General features: G+C 37.0%; 2 protein-coding genes across 3 annotated transcripts in view; both read right to left on the bottom strand.

Moving 5' to 3' along the window:
• The window catches only part of fbxw11a (F-box and WD repeat domain containing 11a), a 29,259-nt gene extending 27,037 nt beyond the window's left edge, over positions 1–2,222 (bottom strand). Inside the window, exon 1 of one of the 2 annotated variants that reach the window (XM_077247339.1) lies at positions 2,053–2,222. In XM_077247339.1, coding sequence (XP_077103454.1) covers positions 2,053–2,091 — 39 coding nt within the window. In that variant the 5' untranslated portion in view covers positions 2,092–2,222. The remainder of the gene's footprint in view (positions 1–2,052) is intronic. The other variant, XM_077247338.1, reaches the window with a different exon arrangement.
• Positions 2,223–3,404: 1,182 nt separating this feature from the next.
• etf1a (eukaryotic translation termination factor 1a) lies at positions 3,405–25,779 on the bottom strand. The gene is made up of 12 exons (XM_077247340.1): positions 25,730–25,779; positions 21,202–21,334; positions 20,749–20,842; positions 16,094–16,269; positions 12,339–12,478; positions 12,124–12,262; positions 10,356–10,546; positions 9,966–10,095; positions 8,868–9,041; positions 5,207–5,271; positions 4,103–4,250; positions 3,405–3,987 (listed from the first exon to the last, which is right to left on the bottom strand). The coding sequence occupies exons 3-12, from the start codon at positions 20,832–20,834 to the stop codon at positions 3,905–3,907; spliced, it is 1,332 nt and encodes a 443-aa protein (XP_077103455.1). The 5' UTR covers positions 20,835–20,842; positions 21,202–21,334; positions 25,730–25,779; the 3' UTR covers positions 3,405–3,904.

The following is a 25,779-nucleotide window of genomic DNA, read 5'->3' on the forward strand; positions in this document are numbered from 1 at the left end:
CATATTATTTCAATTTATAAAAGAATATAAATCAAGCTAATTAGATAAAATTGGTTATTTAAACCTTAAATTGAAGTGAGTCAATTTGGGCATTTCATGTCTTACCATCTCTGATCTTACTAGTTCACAAACTAATAATAACCGTTCAGAGATCTGTATCCAAAACCTGTAATAAAAGAATAAACTCTAAATCCCGTTCAAAACAAACCAGGCAGTGTTTCTCCAGGCAGCTGGCCTTGTGGCCTAACAGAGAGGGTGTTGTTAGGCTTAACCTAACATGACCCGAGACGAAGATCAGCATAATCACGACAGGTCTGGAGAGACCGAGCTGGCTAGCCTCTTGTGCATCGTTTAGATTCATCTGTGCAGATGAAGACTTAGGCGGGACAGACATGTAGAAATAGTTTGGGAACTAAATAATGTAAACATTGCTAATCAGTCATTTAGTAGATGTATTATGCGCATGCACAAAATCATACTCACATTAGCATCGTATAGACTGTGTAACATGATGCACATATAGATATTATGTTATATATGAAGTACGTCTATAGAATATATAGACTATAATAGAAATATACTGTACACACAGACTGTATATGATGACATATGGGACAGAAAAGTGGCATTAAAAACATATTGGAAAGTTATTGAAGGGCATATACTGTATGTTGTGAAGGGTTTATTAAGCACAAACAGATTCTGAATATTTGGATTCAGCATGTAGATTGTGATATAACAAGTTGGTTTCATTTGGATAGCGATTTTCACAACTCTGTATGCATGAACCACATGTAAAGACTAATAAATGAAGCATAATATATAAACGGTGTAATGAAGAACATATAGATTTTATCATATATGAAGCTTATAAACACTGCATGTGGCACATAAAGATCATAGACTAGGTGATATATGAAACACATAAAGATTGTTTAATATATGAAGCACATAAGAAATTGTTTAATAAATGAAGCACATTTAGATCATTTAATATATGAAGCACATGGAGATTCTTTAATGTATGAAGCACATAGAGATTATTTCATATAGGCTAGCACATTTAATTATTTCATAGAAGAATCACATTTAGATTGTTTAATAAATTAAGCTTGTATAGACTATATATGTAGCACATATATATTATTTAATATATGAATCATATCATTTAATATATGAAGCTCCTATAGATTACCGGTATGTGATATATGAAGCACATAGGCTATAGATTGTTTAATATACGAGGCGTATATTTGAATATACAAAGTGCTTATCGAATATTTGTGATACAGTAAATAAGGCTCATATAAACTATACGTGATATATAAGCTCATATATATATATTGTTTAATAAATGAAGAGCATATATTGTTTAATATATGAAGCCCATATAGATTATTTAATACATGAAGCCCATATAGCCAGTGTGATATATGAAGCTCATATGTAATACATGAGGCGCATATAGATTGTTCATTACTTGAAGCTCAAGGCAAGTCACTTTTATTTATATAGCGCTTTACACAATACAGATTGTTCCAAAGCAGTTTTACAATAACAGGAAAATTATTCAATGATGCAAACATAGCTTATACAGACTATATAATATGATATATGAAGCGCCTATTGAATGCTTAATATATAAAGATTAATTGTGCAATACATGAACGCCAAACAGACTGTGCTGTGCACAACACATCAAGTGCATATGTGTATGCCATATGAAGCGCATATAGAGATATATGATATATGACGCAGCGGTGCCGCAATGACTCTCCGATCCTCCAAACGCTTCCTCGACATTCATACGCGATGTAACGTTACTCGTCAAATCGAGAGCGGAAAGTCGGTTTAGTGACAAAACTAAAACAAACCATTATATCGCAACATGATAACAGTCGAATGTTTTATATCGATTCGGGCCGCTGTTGTGTTTTTGTCCTCCTCCCTCTCTAGCCCGCGTGATACTGCATTATAATAAAAACAAACACCACACCAGCAGCACGAGTATCATATATTCAGACAGTGTCTTATTTGTTGGTCCTCACGTACCATCAGCTCCAGAGTTTTGTCCTCCATGTCCGGATCCATATTATTATTGTTGTTCTGGTTGAATCCAACCGTGAAAATGGAAACCCGTCCGTGAACCCGAGTGAAGTGAGAAACAACATTAGCCTACATTACATGGAGACTCAAGGGAATTAGAGCAGAATAAGAGTCCTACTCCACAGTCCACAGCTTCGCACAAGAGCATTTGTTTTAAATGCATTCATAAAATATATTATTTTACTTTTTATATATATCTTTTTTTAATATAAATATAATATATACAATATAAATATATACTATTTTTCTGTTTTGATTTGCTGTTTGCTTGCAATATATGTGTGTGTGTGTGTGTGTGTACTATATATATATATATATATATATATATATATAATTTATTTTATAATATATTTTTTTCCAAACGGAGATGAGAAATTTTGTGGTGAAGCATGCTTTCAGGTGATTGGCATCTTCTGTTTTGGGTCTTTCCCCATCAGTAGAGAGAGTGAGCAAAACAAACAAACTAATCAAAACGCGTACATTTTTTAAATACTTGTGATCAGACTATAATTACTTTTTTATAATTTCATGTTACTCTGGCAGTAAATTATTCATAATTAATTGATTCTCCTTATTACTTTTTTATCTTTTAATTTTTCCTTTCTAAAAATCGACTGTTTATCTATGTTCAGGTCTTCCAGGTTTGTGGAATTGCACACAGACCAGCCATTAAAAAAAAAAAAAAAAAAAAAATTAAAACACGAGACCGACACAGCTTGATCACTGGATTTACAGAAATCATTTAGAATTCAAAAGAATCATGTAGAATTCGAAAAGCAGCCAAACATTTAAACATTTTCATCTATAAAATGTCAATTTATAATGTGAAAAATATGCATAAAATATTAATATTCTTTCTATTATTTTTTCTTAACACTATATTATGATAATATTAGATGTATTTATTTAATAACTTTCATTTTTAAAAAAAAAATTTTTTATTCCTTGAAATAAAATGATCTTTTTTTTTCTCCCCCCACGGAAACTCACTTCTCTTCAATGCTATTTTACTAGTGCCAGGCCCATGTATTGGTATTACAATCGGCCCTTTGCCACCACTCATATAAATAACAGCATCAACATAGGCTATTTTAACCCATACTGGTCAACTGCCAATAGTAATTGTATTTCTTAGCTGATGTAATAATAATAATGAGAAAAGTCTTTGCAGTCCGGGACAGAAAAATAATTCTGATTTTTCCATTATTCATAAAACGTAATAATCTAGAAGCACAAGGTGAGATTTCAGAGAATAATTGAATATAGAGAGCACTCTTAAGTAAAACAGGACACACAGAGAAGTTTCAGCATTTTCAAATTTATTTTGTTTCTCCCCCATTCCTTACATAAACCCATGTAAAAAATACCACACTGTCATAAAATACAGCAGCAGCAATTGCCAATAAAAAAAACTCAAAAGAAGAGAACTAGTGGTGGATTTAGGGTGGAAAAAGATGGGGGGGAGAACAGAAAACAGAGGATAAAAAGAAAAAGAAACATTTCAAAATGAGTCCAAACAGTCTGAAAGATATTTTTACGAATTTAATTCAAACGGGAAGAGAATAAACAAAATGAGTCCTGTCCAATCAGAATGCTCTAAGGCGGGGCTTCATGAATTTTGTTCATGAATGGCTCTGTCGTTCACTTGATTGACAGACGACACACTTCTCTTCTGAAACTGTCTGTTTTTTTGTTTTTTTTAGTATTGAGTGCACATGTTTTCGGTAAGAAAGAGACATTTTTCTTTCTATAATTCCTCAAACCTGCACTTATTTCTCTCTAACTTGGTCTCGACTACCTAGTAGTCATCCAAGTCAAAAAACTCATCTTCTTCTCCTTGGTAATCCAACCCCTGGAAATCCACTCGGTACCGCAAAATACCTGAGAGAGCAAGACATTTTGTTTAAAAAAAAACTTCTATATCAACACCTGACATGATTATATATAAATCACCAAAAACCAGAAACAAATGAAATAAATCCAGATGTAGTGTCACCTCCGATTCCTCCGAAACCCTTGACGAACTGCGACCCCTCCTGACTTTTATCAGTCACGATCTCCAGAGTGGCTCCAAACTTCTTATAGCTGTTGGCGAACCACTCCAGCAGCGGCATGACCTCGATGAGCTCGTGTTCCTGACCCGTCTGAATCACAAACACAAATCAAACAAATGATCAGTGGCACAGGAAACATTATACCTGTCCATCCACTGTTAGAAATGAATGGGCCGTCAACTGTGTAACAGTAGCTGCGTTTACATGGACCCTTATAATCGGATTGACGGACTACAAAACCTTCATGTAAACGCCTTAATCGATCTGATTGAGCTCGATCCGATTGGAATTTCGATCGGATTGAAAGGTGTGGTTTATTCCTTTTGTAATCCGATCGAGAGAACATGTAAACACTTGATCGGATTGAAAACCGAAATTAAAAGGATTGCGCATGTGCAGTGACGTTAAAATAGCTTAATGACGTTTGACGTACGGAACGAGCTGTTCTTCCTGTTGAATAAAGTGTCATCTAAATGAGCGTCCCGTTATTCTAAAATTCTCATTTCACTCAGCGTGTGTGAAGTGGAGCAGGACAACGTCACCAGTCCTTGTTTCAGACTCTCATCCACAGACGTCTGGGTTTTACGTCGTGATAAATATAAGCAGCGGCAAAATGGTTCTTATGCTCATTGTCTCCAAATCATGACCGGAGACGGATAAATATTAAGTCTGCCGTTTAAAACAAATACAGAAACAATAGAGGAGAATAGTTATGCGCGAACAGCGGCAGTATTCGTGCAGTGTGCGCATGTCAAAAAAACTGTCATTTGAAGTTTGTGACATAAACGCGTACATCAACCCGATTACTTTATTTATCGTTCATGTAAACACCGTGTTCGGATTCATCAGTCAGATTGATTTCATTCCGTTTGAACCAAAAGGTGTCCATGTAAACGTAGCTAGTGTTAGGGTGGTTAATCGCGACCTTTAACACACACACACACACACACACACACACACACACACACACACACACACACACACACACACACACACACACACACACACACACACACACACACACACACACACACACACACACACACCTCTTTGTCTATGAAGTGGGACTTGTCCTTCTCTTGTTCAGGGGTCAAATAAATGACTTTCTCGTCTGAAACACAACAGTGTGGAGACATTACAGAAAACACTTCCGCTTGACACAATCTGTTGAAGCAACAACCTGCAGTAAAAAAGACTGAATGCAAGTTTAAAACTCGTGTTTACACCGAACACACTTCAAAACAGTTATACGGGACAAGAGGAAACAGTGAATATAGTTCTTTACAATAACGTCTGATTGTATAACATTAGTTAATGCATTAACTAACAATGAGCAATACATTTGTTACAGTATTTATTTATCTTTGTCAACATAATACACAATATACTTACTCATTGTTAGTTTGTGTCTATTAAATAATATTAACAGAATCATTTTAATAATGTATTATTAAATATTGAAATTAACATTAACTAAGATTAATTAATGCTTTAAAGATATTTTGCATTATTAGTTCATGATAAATTGTACAGTTATCTAATATGAACAAATGAAATCTTATTGTAAAAAAACTGCCATTATGTTAAAAAAAATCAGCAATTTCACATTTTAATTTAGTTAACTTTATGCTTTATAGTATGTACAACTGAAACAAATGAACCCTTTAGGCGCCAGAGTTTTTTTCCTAAAACGTTCGATCTTGACATCTTAATTTCAAAAGGCTGTATCTTAAAAGTGATAAAAGATAGAGACTTTCTGGAAATTAGAGAAATATTAAGGATGACCCAAAGTTTATGTAGGGATTACATTTTCCTATCTAATTTGCATATTATGACATCATATGGTGGCGGCCACCTTGGATTATAGAATTTTCAAGAAAAGTCACGTTTAAATGATAAAATGCAGAACTTCTTTCCCCCCCAAAATGTCCCTCACCTTCTGTATGCTTTATTGCACAATACTGAATGCTCAGGTAAATAGTAAGTAGTGAACAAATCAAAACCAGTGTAAATCATTACTAATGAATGGTAGAAACTAGTGTTGTCAAAAATATCGATATTTCGATAAATATCGATACTGAAATATCTGAACGGTACCAATACTAATTTCCCGAAGTATCGATACACCAATACTAGCCGAGCAGTCACTTTCACTTCTCTCCAAAGGCGCGTTGACAAACACCACACGTGACGCACTCGTCTCATTCGCTCTGGTTAAATAGCAAAAGTGAATGGAAAGATGGCGAGTGCGGCGTCCCCGCGACCGGCTTTGGTTGATTGATAAAGAACACCGCGAGCGGGCATGTCGTAGTCGGAGAATGGCGTGGACAGGACACGCGCTACACACCGCGAGCGGGCATGTCGGAGAATAGCGCGGACACGCGCTTCACACTGCGAGCGGGCTGCGGGCACCCAAAAGATTGTTTGACTATCAATATCCCTCTCATCACTCATTTTGTAAAATTATTTTATAGATGAAAACATTTAAGGAATTGGCTCCAGGGGTACCATTTAGCAAGCATATGCTCAGCATCAGGGGTGTTTGTTTTTTGGACAGACCTGCACCACTGCTAAAAACATCCTAAAACACTGTAACTCTTCTCATTTTAACTTTTCTGAAACATTAACCAAGATGGCCTAGTATTGTTGTTGATATGAGTCTGTGTTTCGTTTTTTCACTGTAATTCTTAAAGTTAACATAATCTGACTGAGGAATCGTAGACAAGTAAATATTGTAACTGTGGTCAGATGTAAATTAACTTGTGTCTGTTTAACTTTATTCAAAAATTATTATTTAATTCTGCAATTTGCCTTCATTAGCGATTATCATCAATTTGATTACACATATACTAATTAAACTAAACTGAGCTAGACAATGGCATCTCTGAATTCAATAATGAAATGCCTTTAACTGAAAATTGAATGTTTAACCTTATTATTATACATTACTGACACTCTATCCTCCAATTTGATACAGTTAAGTGCTTCGACACAATCTGTATTATTAAAAGCAATATATAAATAAAGGTAACTTGACTAGATGCTGATCCAGTGAGCATTGTTTCCGCGTGTGATGCACACACGTTTGCGTTTAAATCTGTTCATCAAATTAAGTTAATGTATTAACCAGCATTTATGACCGATGACCAATGCATTTGTTACAGTATATTTTAATCTTTGATAACAGTAGGTAATAAAAACACAACGGATCATGTTAGCTCTGGTCCAAGGAAAAAATATTAACAGATAGAACTCAGGACATTTTTGTTCATGTAAAATATACCTCATTGTCATGTTCTAGACTTGTAATATTTAGCTTTAAATAAAAAAAAGACCCCCTTAATATTGTGGCAATTTTTTTCTCTGTGGTATCGAAAATGGTATCGAATATCGATATTTTTCAAGGTATCGTATCGAAGTTAGAAATTCTAGTATCGTGACAACACTAGTAGAAACAAACCATATGCATGTAGCGGTTTGCCTTTTGCTGTAGAGATTTTCCATTTACTACATAGAGTAGGCACTCTGATTCATATGCTTATATATTATTCATATGCTTGTGATAGACTATGCATAATAGCCCCTCTGCCCGGAGTCACACCGACTCTGCTCCTGCTACGAGCAGCGCGGCCAGATCTGCCTCACGCGCGCGCCGAGTGTGCACAGCTCGGACTACTGTCATTGTGACTCCCCACCCTGCCTCCACGTTGCCCCCTAACTGTCCTATGAATACTTCGACCTCGTCTAACATACCCAGTGGCATTAGGCAAAGTCTCCACCACAATACTGTCGCTGCGATTGCGGAGAGGCACACGGTCAGAAGACAAATCTACGTGGCTAGCGCGGTAAAAAATCTCCAGCCTCATTCCCCACAACACTAACACGCCTGCTAACTTCGCGATGAACACTCCGACCCCGGGAAACATTGTTCCACCGGCAAAGGATTCACCGTTTGTGCTTTGTGTAGGGCTATACTTTCACTTTCAGAATCACCGTCATCTTCTGAATGCAGATATTCCCCTTCAGAATCAGGGTCCACGATAAGACCCAACACTTGCGGCTAAGCTTTATTGATGCCATTAGATAATAATAATAATAATAATCTAATGCAAATACTCGCTGACATTGACAATATTGCTCTGATAAAATGGCTCACTCGCACACTAGCTCCGCTTTTGTTTACACTGATTCAATGCGCTCTAGCTCGAAGATTTTGTATAGAACCATGACGTTTTTTTGAGTCAGGGATGAAGTATGACATGTCTGCCATCTAGTAGAGGGGAGGTCGAACGAAATTTGACACACTATTTGACAAAATCGGTCGTTTTATTCAGTGCCGCATCTTGTTGAGTAAACTCGACCGTGGCGCCATAAGGGTTAATAAAATCTATATAGACATTTAAAAAAATGATAAACAAAAAAAAACAATTATAATTAAAATCTATAACAGTATCTCAATGATATTAAAATAACAGTGATATTGTCACATATAACTGTTACATCATCACTGGAAGACTGGACTGACCAATCAGAAAACAGGAACGAATGTGTCCATATTATAATTCCTGAAGTGATTTAAAGCTTATTTGAACTGCTCTACAAGTGCTGACTGACAGGAACATGAAAGGATCTTGAATCTGAGACTATGTGTTCGTAATAAACGTGCGTGTAAGATTCTCGACCAATCCCATGTGTGTGTTCATGTACCGTTCTCCGAGTCCGTGACCTCTGCGCCATGCAATCTCAGGACGTATCTCATAGTCTCCAAATTTTCATAGACAATGAGAATTTCAACGGCTCCCATTTCTAGCGCCTTCAGTGTGTCCTCCACGCCAAAGCAATACTTCCCTGTGTCCTGACTGATCTCGTCGAAGTATCGCCCTGAGACAGACAGACAGCGCCACCATTAATGCTTTCAAATACACTTAGGGTAACACACTTGTGAAACATTTCCTTTAGTTTTTCATAAGCTTCATCCTACATTGTCTTTTAAAATGTCTAAAGGAAACAGGGTAGTAGAAGAGTTGAATTTGCCAGAGAGGAATTAGAAGATCTGGTGTACATCATATGAAGAACCCGGGTTCTTATTAACTAAAACTAGTAAAACATTTTTGTTAATTGAAAACAAAGTGTAAATAAAATACAAAAATTAGATGAAAACCATAATATTAGATTAATACAAAATTATTATTTTCTTGAAATATTATTTTATTATAATATGTTTAAAGAAATGCAATAAAAAGATTATTGTGCTGAAACTAGTCAAATTTGTGTAATTAATCTGTTGTGAATAATGTTCTTAGTCTTTACTTCCTGTGACGGGCAGCCAAGAAAGTTTACATTGAATTAATCGGCAACTCGTTTATTGTGTTACAAAACATGCAAATAATAACCAGGGTGAAAAAGCATAATGCAGAACTTTTAATTATAAACAAGCCTTTAATACACCAGGACTCTTATTTTGAAATGACACTTCTTGACTTTGAGCAGTGCACACATTTAACAAATTCAATCGTCACCTTTTGAAGTTTAATATTCATATTAGGCTGTATCACGATTCCCAAATTTGAGATCTTTTGATAGGATAATTTAGAATTATTCCATTTAAAACATTTAAGTGGCCTTTTTATGGCCTTAAATTTTATAAAACTAAATGTAACAATTTTTAAAGACCCACGTATGTTTGCACATGCAAAACTACTGTTGCTTGGATTTCAGAATGATTTCTGAATGCAGAACTAGACTGTGGTCTTGTTGCAGACTTTATTGATACAGGATTGTATGTTTATGAGAATCGATATTTACCTATCAACTTTTTCTCCTGTATGAATTTGACGTTGGACAGGACTTCAGCGGAGAGCTCAATGGCCTGATTGAAGCCGTTTTCTCCTCCGTAAGAGATGTCGACCAGCTTCAACACTTTCGCTTGCAACCTCTGCAACCAATCATAGACAACCAACTGACGTTAGAGAGAGCCAATCACAAAAAACCTGCAATTTGTTCAGATCCAATGATAAAAAAAACAGCATACTATTGTTTTTTCTGCAATATAATGTAATGTCGATTTACACACTATGTTTTAATTATGCAGTATTCTGAATTCTATTGGAAATTAAGCCATAATAGAGTTTCTACAAGGACTTTTATTCAACGAATCAGAGTCAACAACAGGCAACCGACACACTTTCTTCTTACCGGGTCGAACATGTCCGATTGGCTGAGCTCTGTTTTAAAGTCAGCGGATCCGGCCAGAACCATTCCGGCCACGTTGACTTTATCACTGGACACGAAAAGCTGCACGGCCGTCTCTGCCACTTTCCTCACGTAATTGTGTCTTTTCTCCATCCTTAACCGAGCGAAACGCAGCGCGGACTGACCTCCTCTTCCTGACACACAAAGTGGAATATATATGTTTATATATGCACCACTTAAAGGGATAGTTTAGCCATGAAAGTCATTAATCATTCACCCTCAATTTTTTTTCCAAACCTGTAAGACTTTCGTTCATCTTCAGAACACAAATGAAGATTTTATTTTATGAAATCTGACAGATTTCTGTTTTTCTGTGAGAGACTCTGACTGTCAAAACTTTCATAAAGAGATGTTAAAATAAAATCATATGAATTGAGCAGTTTAATTAAAGTCTTCTGAGGAGATACAATAACTTTATATAATGAATAAATTTAATTAAGGCTTTTGTTCACAAATAAACATTGAGCAGCGAACAATGTTTACATCATTCAAATTTGGTCACGGAATCTCAAGCAAGAGAACCAATGAGTTTCATTCTCGTGTCACACAACAATTTATATGATTTTATTTTATATCTCTTTATGAACATTTTGAAGTGTCTTTTGAGTGAATAAATCGTCAATAGAAGGACAGAAATCTCTCAGATTTCATTAAAAAGATCTTCATTTGTGTTTCGAAGATGAACGAAAGTCTTACATGTTTGAATGAAATCACATAAGAGTGAGTAAATGATAAACTAACTTTCACTTTTGGATGAAATGTGCCTTGAAGTTTAACAAACTAGTGAAACGTTTACTTTAGTGTCTCAGTGTGAGAACTGGTCATCTTCATTCTATTCTTCAAAAAAAATGTAAGACCTGAACAAATACAATTAATACTATATGTCCATATAGAACATAACACCAGACAACCTCAAAATAAATCATGCATCTCTTTTACTCAAACTTTTACAGTATGTAATAACATATCTATACATAAGAATAAAAGGTTGATCGATATTGGATTTTGCCGATAAAATAATGTTGCGTTTAAGGAAAGCCAATAAAAAGCTTATTGTGCTGATATAAGCAAAATCTGTATATTGAATGTGTTAAATAACATTCAAGAGCAGAAGACCAGAGAAACATGAGAAAAGATTACACTGTTACTGGACAATATGGCTAAAAAAAGAAGTTTTAATAATTATGCATTTATTCTAAAATTAAAAGGGAAATAATTTGAAACAAACAAGTTTTAAAATGTGTTATGCAAAAAGTAAAATAAATGCAGTCAAATCTTGTTCCGAAAAATCACGCACATTTTCCATAAAAAAAAAAACACATAAAAGAAAAATAGGAAATCATTTAGATTTATATACAGCAATTAACTTGTAACTCTAATAGTCAGCGATATTTTCCAACAGGCATTTTTACGGAAACATTTTCTAAAATAAAAATGAGTGATAATGCAAATGAATCATCTTTATCAGTTCGAACACTGATTTATCTGCTGATGTTTAAATGAGAGACGCTATTAAAATGTCTATGATCTTGTAGTCATGGGTCTCGAGACGACGAGAACGGATCATGAAACTATCTTTAGGAACTTAATGGCTAAATAAATACAAAGTGCATCAAAACCATCTTGATTTTATATTGGCGAATCTTACATATAATGTGAATATAGTCCTAGAAAACAAAAACATCAAGGTTAAGTGTCTAGGCATGATTACCGTGTTTTTTAGGAAGGTCCACAGTAAACTTGTGCAGCACGTCTCTGGTGTTTCCCTGTAGAGTGCCGAACAGAGCTCCACTACCATCAATGACTATGAACCCAAACTTACTGTCATCCGACAATAATGCCGTCAGAGCCTAGAGAAAGACAAGATTATACAGCGTCTGGAACACGATGAGCTTTATGAAACGCTTCATTTGGATTGGGATTTACCTCCGTGTGGAACTTGTTGTCACAGAGGTACAGGGAGGTGTTGATGGGTTTGAACGGCTCAAAGTCGATGTTCACTTTCTTCTCTTTGCCTTCATCCGTCACTATGGTGCCGCAGTAAACCACCAGACCATTATGGGGCACTGCAGGAGACAAGAGACGCCAAACACACCGAAACCATCAATACCGGATGAATATGTCATGCGTGTTATGCTGTCTGACATTGGCTGGACTCTGGCTGGGGTTGGTGAAGAAAATTTCAGCAAAAATGACATGAAATGGCTTTCACGACCTATTTTTTTTCTGTGCAGACACACATTTCTGGGTGAACCAGAATTTTCAATGAGATAAAAAAAAAACATGAATTGATCGTATTTTTCTCAAATCTATCATTATTTGCCATTTGCTGCCATAGACTTTAAAGCATTAACTGTCTGACATTAAACTGCTGTGTTAACTATTGGACATAGAATTTTTTCCCAAAACACTGAAACCGCAAATAAAGTTTTCATTTGGCTGAAAATCGAAAAATACAAATGTATTTAATAATCAACTCTAAGCAAAAACAGATTTGTATATAAACATTTTAATTGTACGTAAGGAAGTTTTTATGTCAACTTCTTAATTATATAATTATGTTTCTACTCCAATTCGTTTTAAACGGAACACTTGTTTTAATGACTGATTTATTCAAGCAATTGACTGGTTAAGTTAAAATATATAATGAATAGATATATTAATAGTGCATATATTAAGCAAAATGCTCCTTTCTAGAATTAGTTTTTCGGCCTGTTGAATTTCTGGCTGAATATTTTTGGTCAACTAAATTTCAGTGCATCACTAACCGGCAAGATTTCATAAAGACAACATGAACAGTAACAGAAAATAATGACTGAATTGCCAATTGATTAATGTTAATTTCCCATCTACAGCATATGCCCTAAAAAAAGCTACATTTTAAATAAACATCACTAAAGCCGAACTAACGATCAAATACTTCAGATCTTAGCCTAGAATCAGAGGAATCTAAGGATTTTCAAAATTTGCCTCAGACGGCCAAAATCGTACAGTGTGAACCCAGCTATTTTTTGCTTTGTAATGACATGCACAGATGAATTGTGCACAATAAGATCATGAATGTGCATTCTAAAAATTATTTTGAAGGGTCAAGTTGACATTACATCCCATCTTATGATCAAAACAAACCTTTTAACCATTAACACTATTATAGCTAGCAGAGCCTCTAACAAAACTGCACCAATTTTTCCATCATAAATATGTCAAGTATGCACTTAGCACTAAGTTTTCTTAGAAAGCACAATGTTAGGGTTTCATACACAATTTGAGTCTATCAAACCTGTTCTCATATCATCAACTCAATAACTCTCTCAGTGATACGCGAGCGGTCAGAACAACACAGGATTTTGTCTCAAATGTACTCTTTAAAAATGCAGGCGTTTGACTGTGATTAAAAAGAACACACTCTCTCAGACACTCATTCACACACACACACACTCATTCACACTCATTCACACACACACACACACACACACACACACACACACACACACACACACACACACACACACACACACACACACACACACACACACACACACACACACACACACACACACACACACACACACACACACACACACACACACACACACACTCACACACTATCTTTATGGGGACTCTCCGTAGACGTAATGGTTTTTATTCTGTCCAAAATGTATATTCTGTTACACTAAACCTACCCATCACACAAAACATTCTGCATTTTTACATTTAAAAAAAAAAAAACTCATTCGGATTATAAGCTTGAGTAAAGATGACAGTTACTGGTCAATATGGCTAAAAAAGAAGTTTTGATAATTATGCATTTATTCTGAAATTAAAAGGGAAATAATTTGAAATAAACAAGATTTAAAATGTGTTATGCAAAAAGTAAAATAAATGCAGTCAAATCTTGTTCCGAAAAACCACACACATTTTCCTCTAAATAAACGCATAAAAGAAAAATATGAAATCATTTAGATTTATATATAGCAATTAACTTGTAACTCTAATAGTCAGCGATATTTTCCTACAGGCATTTTTACGGAAACATTTTCTAAAATAAAAATGAGTGATAACGCAAATGATTCATTGAGTCAGAGTTTGAAAATGAATCATCTTTATCAGTTCGAACACTGATTTATCTGCTGATGTTTAAATGAGAGACGCTATTAAAATGTCTATGATCTTGTAGACATGGGTCTCGAGACGACGAGAACGGATCATGAAACTATCTTTAGGAACTTAATGGCTTAAGTGCATTAAAATCATCTTGAATAAATGTCTTTGTGGGGAATTTCCATAGACGGAATGGTTTTTATACTGTCCAAACTGTATATTCTGTCCCTTTACACCAGTGTTACTCATTGCGCGGCTCGCCAAGCTTTCATTTGTGGCTCGCATGGCGGTAAATAATACAGTGATATGATCAAGCAGTCACTACAGATATTTCATAAAAATATTTAAAAAGAAGCATGACTATAACATAACCCATTAAAAACTCAAAGTGTCAGCTCTATTTTCAAATAATTTTGATCGGATTGAAAGGGGTGGTTTATCGAGAGAACATGTTCACTTGATCGATTGAAAACCGAAACTGAAAGGACGCCGTCCGTCGCGCTGTTCTTCTGATGAATAAAGTGTCGTATAAACGAGTGTCACGTCGTTCTATAATTCTCCTTTCACTCAGTATCTGTGAAGTCAAGCAGGACAACGGCTCACCAGTCCTTGTTTCAGATTCTCATCCACAGACGACTGATTTTGGGCATTTTTACTGCGTGATCAATACAAACAGCACGGCATAACGGTTCATAATAGTCTCCAAATTATGACCAGAATTTGATATTAAGTCTGCGGTTTAAAACAAATAAAGAACCAATGTAGGAAAATGGTTATTACGCGACAACAGCGGGAAACTTTGTATATTTGTGCAGTGTGCGAATGTCAAAAAACCTATTCCCAATTTGAATCTTTTGACTTATAAACGTGCACATCACCCCTATCATGCATCATATCACGATGTTAAGCATTCATGTAAACTACAATACATTCAGATTAATCAATCACAATGAATTCAGACCGATTGAAAAAAAGTTGTGCATGTAAACATATCCAGTCCCTGCGGAGTTGCCAGTTATGGCGGTATTTCCAGCTCTTAACGCCGCATGTGCTCTTGGATGATTAGATACATGAGGGGCTAATGTAGAAAAAAATTACTTAATGTCATTCTGGGATGAATCTATTCTGGAAATCCTGCTTTTTTTGTCATTAAGGGAAATCATCTAGTCTCAGTTACAAATTTGACTGGTAAATCATTAAAAAAAATGTTTTCTATTGCATTGCATATTGAATGTTCAGGGGTGACATATTAATAAACAGACATGGTATTTATGATTGGATGTAACTTTTTATACTTTCCTGTAAAAATGGCTCTCCTACTGACTTTGTCCTATCAGTGCGGCTCTCATGAAAAAAATAGTGAAGACCACTGCTTTACACTAAACCTTCCCATAACATAAAACTTTCTCCATTTTTACATTTTCAAAAAAAAACTCATTCTGTATGATTTATAAGCTTGTGTAGCCGCAGTTGGTGACACGAGTCCCCATGAGTCTGTGTGCATTCAGGTTTAAGTCCCCACCGGGATAGAGAAACATGTACACACACACACACACACACACACACACACTCAAACACACCTTTGTTATAGAGTTTGAGTCTCTGCTGGACTGAGGTAATGGCTCCCAATACTGACAGTCGGTTCACTCGACTCTTGATGTTTGACGCGGTCCCGAACTCATCCGCCAACATCTTGGACACCCTGGAGATCTGATCTTTAGGAGGAATGATGAGCGAGATCATGCTGGTCCCATTACTGACAGAGAGAAACACACACGGCCATGTTATTCAGCTCAAAACAACCGTCAAACTGACATATCACGGTCAATTCAATCATTTACAGAGAGAACAGTGTCTTAATTCCAAGATCTAGTGAGCCGTGAGAGGTTTACTCTTGAGAGGCAGCATTTTAACCCGTTTAATGCCCTTTTTAAACTACAAATGGTTGTAGTTCATGAATGCCTTGGAATACAGACCTAAAGTCTCTTATAAAAGAAGACACTCAGCAGGTTATTGCAGAAGTGAAAGCAGCTTCAAATAATGGAAAGTTATAGAAGTTTAATTTAACTGTAAAGCAATGAACTGAACAAAACATTTATTTTATGCCAAATCTGTATTTCACAAAATAATGTGCTATAATATCAGACCAAGTTGTGTTCCAAATTTGAAATTGATATCACAAAATGTAATCCTGCTAAGTGGTTTAAAGTGGTTTCAATGGTAACACACAATATCCAATTTGAAAACATTTTTTCAAAGTCGTTTAAGCTTTTAAATTATGCCTAATTTATGATGATTACTAAAATATTTGATAGGGAAAAAGGGAATAAATAAACCCGCCAGCAGGACACAGAGTTACAGGCAATGGAAGAATCTTAACTGAAAATTAACCTCATAAGTGGCTGATCTGGATCACTACATAATCAGCAATACTTAATATGCATTAACGCAAAAGAGACTCTCAATTTGAATATTTCAGAGTGTCAGATTCCACCCTCTGAAATGAGGCCTGTAATAAACTCTTATATTAATTACAAGTGTCAGATTGACTTGGATGAATGCTACAGAAATAAGTTATATGAAATAAATCCTGACTGCATTTTAGAATTTTGTCTTGCATTAATGTTAAATGTCTTATATATATCGTTTTTTTTGTTAACTGTATGACTTTTGTTATTTTCGGTTTGCTCCCATGAAAACAGTTTGACATTATAAATAACATAACAGCACATATCACACAGAAATATCGTTTTTTTAATCATTACATTTCTGTATTAAGTGTAACATTTTTCAGTTTGTTTGCTATCTTGGATGGATTTTTCCATCACGATGCATTCTGGGATTGCCGTCTCTGAATGTTATGGATCAGCTTTTGTGAGTCAAAGAGTGTTAGAGACACAAAGAGGTCAAAGGCCTCAGTACTGTCAGCTGACAAAAGTGGCATTTCTAGATTTCTCTTACGCAAACACACATACATACACACACACACACACACACACAGCTGCTAAAACAGAGACTGACTTCAAACATTCAGTTTATACAGTCCACACTGAGATCTGAGGTGGAATCAGGGTCAAAACACAGAGAGAGCAGAACACACTTCAGTTTATTTACACACAAACACGTGGCATGAAGGTCAGCGGCACTCACGCATGGAAAACAAAGAGTTTCAGGTTCTGATGTGGGATTCGACAATTCATTTGTGCATGAGAGCATGAATTACTACCATCCTGCACACACACACACAGAGAATTTACCCTTGAATGAAGGTCTGTATTGTTGGGAAGCTCAACTAACTACCTGTCATAATGAAAGCATGAGTGCCAAACGTTCATGCCGATGACGCATTTACACGCTCTGTAACACATGTAGTGATTCTTCAAATAGACCAATGTACACAAGCTTCAGCCTTGATACAAAGCTCACAGATGTATTACCTCCATCCTAACACACGCCAGGTGTATGAAGTGTAGAAAACAAGCATTTCCTTCCTCTCCAACTCGATTTTAAAACCCATGCCTGACAGAAGGTCGGTTGTAGGATCAAATCCAGCACAAGCTGATCATGAACAATAACAGTTGTGTCCTTGAATAAGTCTCCTATCTGAACTTATAATGAGTGCACTGTTTAATGAGTAATTATGGTTATTAGGAGGTCCTAACTAAACACACCTGTTTGAAACTCCCTGAGATTTAAAACTTAAACGCACACAGATCGTATCAGAGAGTCTCATGAGAGCTGCCCGGACCTGCGGCTCGAGGAACTAGTTATTGGCGGTTTTACTACGGCAGGAATCAACATTACTATTGCTCATGCTTGAATGTTAGGGATTAGGATGAAATCTCAATTGAACTATCGGTGTCGGTGTCTGTGTGTGTGTGTGTACCTACTTAAAGGTGCAATGTGTAAAAAATTTGAGTATCTATTAACAGAAATGCAATATGACATCCATAACTATGTGTTCAGTGGTGTATAAAGAACTTACTTAATAAACCGTAATGTTTTTATTACCTTAGAATGAGGCATTTATATCTACATAACCGCGGGAATCCCCTTCTATGAAGGTCGACATATTGTGACGTCATGTTTCTACCGTAGCCGACAGCGAACAAACAGCGTTACAGAGCGCGTTTCGTCACTACCTTGAAAGAGAAGCTGCAGAAAGCTAGAAGCTAGCCATAAACACCGTGAGTAGTGACTTTTCCCTTGTCAGTGGTGTAAAATATGTAGTTGGATTGTTTCATGTAACTTAATTCTTCTCCCTCGCTGTGTTATGGCTTTGCTATGTGGGGATAAATGTGCTGGTTACGTTCGTGAGACAGCTGATTAGTACTCTTGTCATTGACCGTAAAACAGTTACAGGAATCACCAACCCGTCGATCTGGGAAGCATTTTAAGTCGATCGAGTTTCCAAAATCAGAGTAAAAAAGCCTATTGTGTGTAGTAAATGGTGTCTAGGGGATGCGGAGGCGCGCGCGCTGTTACAATCACGTTATTTTTGCCGCACACACCTTTGGGTTCATGCGGACGCGTCCAGTATAAACAAGGCTTAACGCTTTAACCAGCTCAGCCACAGTAACAGCTCATATTAGCCAGCTAAACTTTTACTACCCTGTTAGAAAAAATATATAGTTGCATAGTTTCATGTGGTTCTTCTCCCTCGCTGTATTATGGGTTTTCCATGTGGGGAGAAATGTGCTGGTTACGTTCGTGAGACAATCAACTAATTACTATTATTATATTACGTATTAAGACCCTTGATCCTCACCTGACTATGGCTTTGTAAACTTTATCCATGATGTGGTTTATAATGGACTGTGGTACAGAAACTTGGTTTACACTGGCTATTCTCTGCCGTCTCAGACGACGATGTTTGTCCCGTTTTCGCCACGGTAGCTTCTTCGAAAGGGAGGGGTGAGCGGTGCGCTGAGCCCTTAGTGTAAACTAGCAACCGACCCGCTAGATGTCGCTAAAAGTCACACACTGCACCTTTAACTATATTTTGGAGCAAATTTGTACTTAGAAATGACCAAAACCTAAAAAAATCCCCCAAAACCTCCATTTTGGGACGTCCTCATTTGTAAATCTGGTATAAAGATAAATGTAAAACTGCAATAAAACTGTAAAACCATTACATCTATGGAATGTCCCCATTTGGATAGTTAAGTAAACGTGTGTGTGTGTGTGTGTTTGTGTGTTGTTCTGCAGCAGCGTTTGTGCTTCAGACATGAATGACATATACATATATATATATACACACATATATATATATATATATATATATATAGCTGTACCAATCAAAATTTTGGAAACATTACTATTTTTAATGTTTTGAAAGTAGTCTCTTATGCTCATTAAGCGTGTACTTGATCAAAAATTAATAAAAACTGTTAATATTGTGAAATAGTATTACAATTTAAAATAACTTTCTATTTTAATATACTTTAAAATATAATGTATCGCCATGACGCAAAGCTGAATTTTCAGCATCATTACTCAAGTATTTAATGTCACATGATCCTTCAGAAATCATTCTAATGTTGATTTGATATTCAATTATTATAAATGCTAAACAGTTGTGCTGCTTAATATTTTTTTGGAACCTGTGATACTTTTTCTAGATTCTTTGATGAATAAAAAGTTAAAAAAGAAAACCATTTATTCAAAGTAGAAATCTTTTTTAACAATATGAATCTTTACTATCATTTTTTTTTAGCAATTTAACATGTCCTTGCTGAATAAAAGTATTAATATATTTTTTTAAAAGAACAAACGGTAGTGTATTTTGTTACAGAAGATTTCTATTTTAAATAAATGCTGTTCTTTTTTAACTTTTTATTTATCAAAGACACGAAAATGCATATATACACACACACACATATAAATATATACACACATATATACAGTAGTCAACATTTGAAGTGGGTCAAAAAAGTTCATCAAAGTTGTCCTAAGACAAGAACGGGTATTGTTCAAAATGCATGTATAACTTTGATAAAAGGTTTTGATCCACTTCAAATGTTGACTACTGTATATATGAAGTGGATTATATATGCAATCATATGGTTGCAGGTAATGAATGATCCATTGTGGTGGTTTGAATCTACAGCCTTTCAGTTGCCATTCCAGATGTAAACCACCGTACTAACTCACATTTAAAACAACTTTAAGACACCTAATCATCCTGTTTATCTCCAAAACACGGTCGAACACACACTTCGACACGAACTCTCACCCTCTCGCCGCTTCCAGACTCTTGATGAGTTTCTTGATCTTCCAGATCTCAACGTTTCTGTCCGCCGCGTTCGGATCATCTGCCATCTTCAGTCCTGCAACAGCGGAAAGAAACTCCCGTTAAAACCGGGACTGACCCGTGTGTGAGTGTGTGTGCGCGCGCGCGCTCGTGCGTCTGTGTGTCCTGCCCGGATGAGTGCGTCCACACGAGCGCCTGATGATCGGTGATTTCGACACCCTCCAAGGACGCACCAACAAAAACTACAACAAAGTACCATGGTATTACTCTGCTTTCCGAACGTGTAACACGGCCGGAGGTGTTATCCTATTGTTTGAAGTACATTTGAGTACTATATAAATACGGTAAACGTCGAAGTACAGCATCAAAGTATTCAATATCATATTTAAACACCCATATAAACCTCTATGTTAGATATCTGATCATTCAAAATACCTGACTCTCTCCCTCCGGTTTCTGTCGGTCGGTCTGTCTGTTCCACACGCGTCACGCCGCCGCCGGTTCCTGCGGATACACGTGGGAGGAGGAGCTTCAGTGGTTCACTTCCTGGTTACCTGCATAGAAACCACTGGGCCCCAAATGATTCTAAATGAGACATACCACAGTTGTTCCAGCAGGGGGCGCTCGGTGGCCCAGAGAACGAATCCTCCATTGAGCCACATTGAAATATTAGATGGTTTGTGTAAGTAGGACGTTAGGAGAATTCTTTCATGAGGGAAAAAAATGAATATCCATTCTTGCATTATATATATAATAATTAGGTAGAGATACTATCCGCGCCGCTCTAAACCCCGCCCACTTTAGTATCACTTTCCATTCTAGCCTCTTATTCTATTTCAACGGTGGAAACAGCGTTTCTTCGTTTTGATTGGCTAAGAGTTGTGATGACGAGTCGGGTCCTCCATCAGGACCCCAAGCGATCCCATTGGCTCAAACTACTTTTATTAGGTACTCTCTTTAACGCCTGTTTACAATTCCTTCAAAATCGTGTTATGATAAATCCTGTTTGAACTACGTTATAATGCACATTAATATCAGTATTAGTTAGCCTGTGTACTAGCATAGCATACACATAATTTGTAATTACATTAAAGATGAGTGTGAATACATGTAATATGTTTAATTACATATTAATAACATGTATTAGAAGGGGTGGATTGGAAATGTAGATGAATGTTTTTATGCCATTTAAAATAAATGATAGGATTAAATAGAACGATACATAGCATGTTATTCTACTCTAACGTAGGCTATATAAAACATGCTATGAATCAAGTGTCCAATAATAATAAAGCATTTATAATAATTATAATAACATAATAATTAGATCCTTACTCTAATTCTACCGTTTCTTGTTGTCATTTGTTTTGTGTTTGGCGATATTGTATGTAAACACAATTATGCCAATAAGGTACTTTAAAATGAACAGTAGTACCACTACCTTTATGTTTTTCGTAGTCATTTTAATTACATAGCCTATTTGCAGAGTGTGAATTACCCCAGCATTATTGGGGGGTACTGCCCCTTCACTTCTTCTATGACCATCATGGTCCACTACCATATCAATCCCCACCGTGATCGCCAAGTGCAACATGTGTTGTGCAACACACATACAGTACAAGGTCTAAACATGCGACAAACTGATAATCAGTAGGCTACAGAATATCTCATTGTTATTATATATCCAGAAAAGAACTGTTTTGATCAACTCCCAAAAGTTAGAAGTTAAGTGCACTGAAATACCATTCTAATTACTAGTAAAAGTAATACCTTTTCAAGAAGCCTATTGCCTATTTCATGAAATATTGATTTGGTTTATTTTTAGATTTCATAAGACCTGGAGGTAAGACCCAACCCTCTCATATACTGTATAAACAGAAACCAATTTTCCATTGTAGTCTATGGTAGTCAGTGTCAAATCAACACAATCTTTAATGTGATTAAGGAGCATACTATGAAAAACCATACTACCACCTGGGGTGGCAAAGGGGTGGCATGAGGTTTCAGGAAGGGGGCCATGGACATTATTCATAATTTAAAATGCTACGGTTTTCATTGAATGTGTTTTGTTCTCTACACTACATTACACGGAGTGGGAGTCAAATCAGAGATGTAACTGGGTTTTTGGATGGTGAGGGTCTTAATTTGTGAATTGTGGACCCTTTCTCTGTGTAATCACTATCAACAGTCTGTGTAGTCTATAATTAAATTGTACTTTGTGAAAAAGCAATTCTTGGGGGTTTGCACCCCAGGAGATAAAAAAAAAAGACCCCTCAAATGATGTCTTCTAGTGAGTTTTGAGGAAATATGAACAGATTTAGTCATTGGACACACACACACACAGTTCGATCGCGCCCGCGACTCTCTCTCTCTCTCTCTCTCTCTCTCTCTCTCTCACACACACACACTCACACACAAACACACAGTTCAATCGCACCCGCGACTCTCTCTCTCTCTCTCTCTCTCTCTCTCTCTCTCTCTCTCTCTCTCTCTCTCTCACACACACACACACACACACAGTTCGATCGCGCCCGCGCCTCTCTCTCTCTCTCTCTCTCTCTCTCTCTCTCTCTCTCTCTCTCTCTCTCTCTCTCTCTCTCTCTCTCTCACACACACACACACAGTTCGATCGCGATCGCGCCCGCGCCTCTCTCTCTCTCTCTCTCTCTCTCTCTCTCTCTCTCTCTCTCTCTCTCTCTCACACACACACACTCACACACACACACAGTTCGATCGCGCCCGCGCCTCTCTCTCTCTCTCACACACACACACACACACACACAGTTCGATCGCGCCCGCGCCTCTCTCTCTCTCTCTCTCTCTCTCACACACACACACACACAGTTCGATCGCGCCCGCGCCTCTCTCTCTCTCTCTCTCTCTCTCTCTCTCTCACACACACACACACACACACAGTTCAATCGCACCCGCGACTCTCTCTCTCTCTCTCTCTCTCTCTCTCTCACACACACACACACAGTTCGATCGCGCCCGCGCCTCTCTCTCTCTCTCTCTCTCTCTCTCTCTCTCACACACACACACACACACACACAGTTCAATCGCACCCGCGACTCTCTCTCTCTCTCTCTCTCTCTCTCTCTCACACACACACACACACAGTTCGATCGCGCCCGCGCCTCTCTCTCTCTCTCTCTCACACACACACACACACAGTTCGATCGCGCCCGCGCCTCTCTCTCTCTCTCTCTCTCTCTCTCTCTCACACACACACACACACACACAGTTCAATCGCACCCGCGACTCTCTCTCTCTCTCTCTCTCTCTCTCTCTCTCACACACACACACACACAGTTCGATCGCGCCCGCGCCTCTCTCTCTCTCACACACACACACACACACACACAGTTCGATCGCGCCCGCGCCTCTCTCTCTCTCTCTCTCTCTCTCTCTCTCTCTCTCTCTCTCTCTCTCACTAGTGATGGGCGATACTGCAAATTTCTGTATCGATCCGATACCAAGTAAATACAGGGCCAGTATCGCCGATATCGATACCGATACTTTTTCATTTTAAAAGCATGCATTTGAACTTGTATGCACTTACAGCAGTGTGTCATGATTTATGAGGTGAATGCATCATTAATATGCTAAATCTGAACACGTTTTCATGACTACTAGGCCTAAATATTTTGTGATCTGTGCTCTCAACTCCCCTTTAATTAGTCAGTGACTTTTACAAAACTACCCAAATTATAGTACTAGCCTACTGTTCAAAAGTTTGGGGTCTGTAAGATTTTTATTTCTCTTAGTAAAAACTGTAATATTACAATTTAACAATTTAACATAGGCTCTCTGTTTTCTATGCCATAGTAAACTGTAATTTATTCATGTGATCAAAGCTAAATTTTCGGCATCATTACTCCAGTTATGATGATAATTCATTTTAATATGCTCATTTGCTGCTCAGGAAACATTTCTTATTATTATCAGTGTTGAAAACAGTTTCATATTTTGTTGGAAACCATGATACATTTTATGCAGAATTATTTGATGAACAAAGTTGAAAGAACAGCATTTATATGAAGTAGATTTTTTTTTTTACAGTGTAAAACCCTTGACTGTCACTTTTGATCAATTTAATGTATCGATCATTGTTGAATAAAAATATTAATTTAATTAAAAAGGTCTTACTGACGTCAACATTTTAAACCATTATGTACAGTTTTGGTTTGTTTATTGCGAAATAACTCCCGATTGTTTCTCTGTCATCTAAGCAAGGCTTCGTTTCCCAAACGCACTGGGCCTGTGAGCTCAGCGAAGCACCAGCATCGAACGCTCTCTGTGATTGATTGGTTTCGTCTTGTATACAGATGACTAGGAGAAAAGGTTCTATCCTACACAATTACCCGCTAACATTCGCTTATTTTTCCACTTAGAAGCTTATTTTAGGCACTGAATTGCATGCTAAATTAATAAAAAATTACTGGTAAAAAAAAACACACATTTGGATCGATATTTTTGTGTGAGGATCGATCCTTTTCGATACCACGTCAGTATCGATACTTCAGGATCGATCCGCCCATCACTATCTCACACACACACACAGTTCGATCGCACCAGCGCTCTCTCTCTCTCTCTCTCTCTCTCTCTCTCTCTCTCTCTCTCTCTCTCTCTCTCACACACACACACACACACACACACACACACAGTTCGATCGCGCCCGCGCCTCTCTCTCTCTCTATCTCTCTCTCACACACACACACACACACACACACACAAACACACACAGTTCGATCGCGCCCGCGCTTTAGCAATTATCTTGCTACCTAACCTTGCTAACTAACCTTGGTAACTAAGGTCCACTTAACTAGCCTCAATGGGTAAGTAGCAGGTAAGTAGCCGGTAATTCAATGTATGAAGATGTGATATGAGCAATGAAAGAACAAAACACGTTAATAAATGAAGGTTGTAAAATCAACAAGCTAGACGTCAGCTAGCAACTTACATTTATCCATGCAGGTCAGCAGCAAACCGTTCTCTATCTCCGTTGCTTCT

Source organism: Siphateles boraxobius, unplaced genomic scaffold, assembly GCF_051911475.1.
Source record: "Siphateles boraxobius isolate OS27281-9 unplaced genomic scaffold, OSU_SipBor_1 3, whole genome shotgun sequence".
Taxonomy (NCBI): domain Eukaryota; kingdom Metazoa; phylum Chordata; class Actinopteri; order Cypriniformes; family Leuciscidae; genus Siphateles; species Siphateles boraxobius.

Coding starts and splice junctions, on each gene's coding strand:
- etf1a (XM_077247340.1), bottom strand. CDS start 20,834: ATGGCAGATGATCCGAACGCGGCGGACAGAAACGTTGAGATCTGGAAG. Junction 16,270..20,748: donor AGTCTGGAAGCGGCGAGAGG/GTGAGAGTTCGT, acceptor TCTCTCTGTCAG/TAATGGGACCAGCATGATCT. Junction 12,263..12,338: donor ACAACAAGTTCCACACGGAG/GTAAATCCCAAT, acceptor GTCTTTCTCTAG/GCTCTGACGGCATTATTGTC.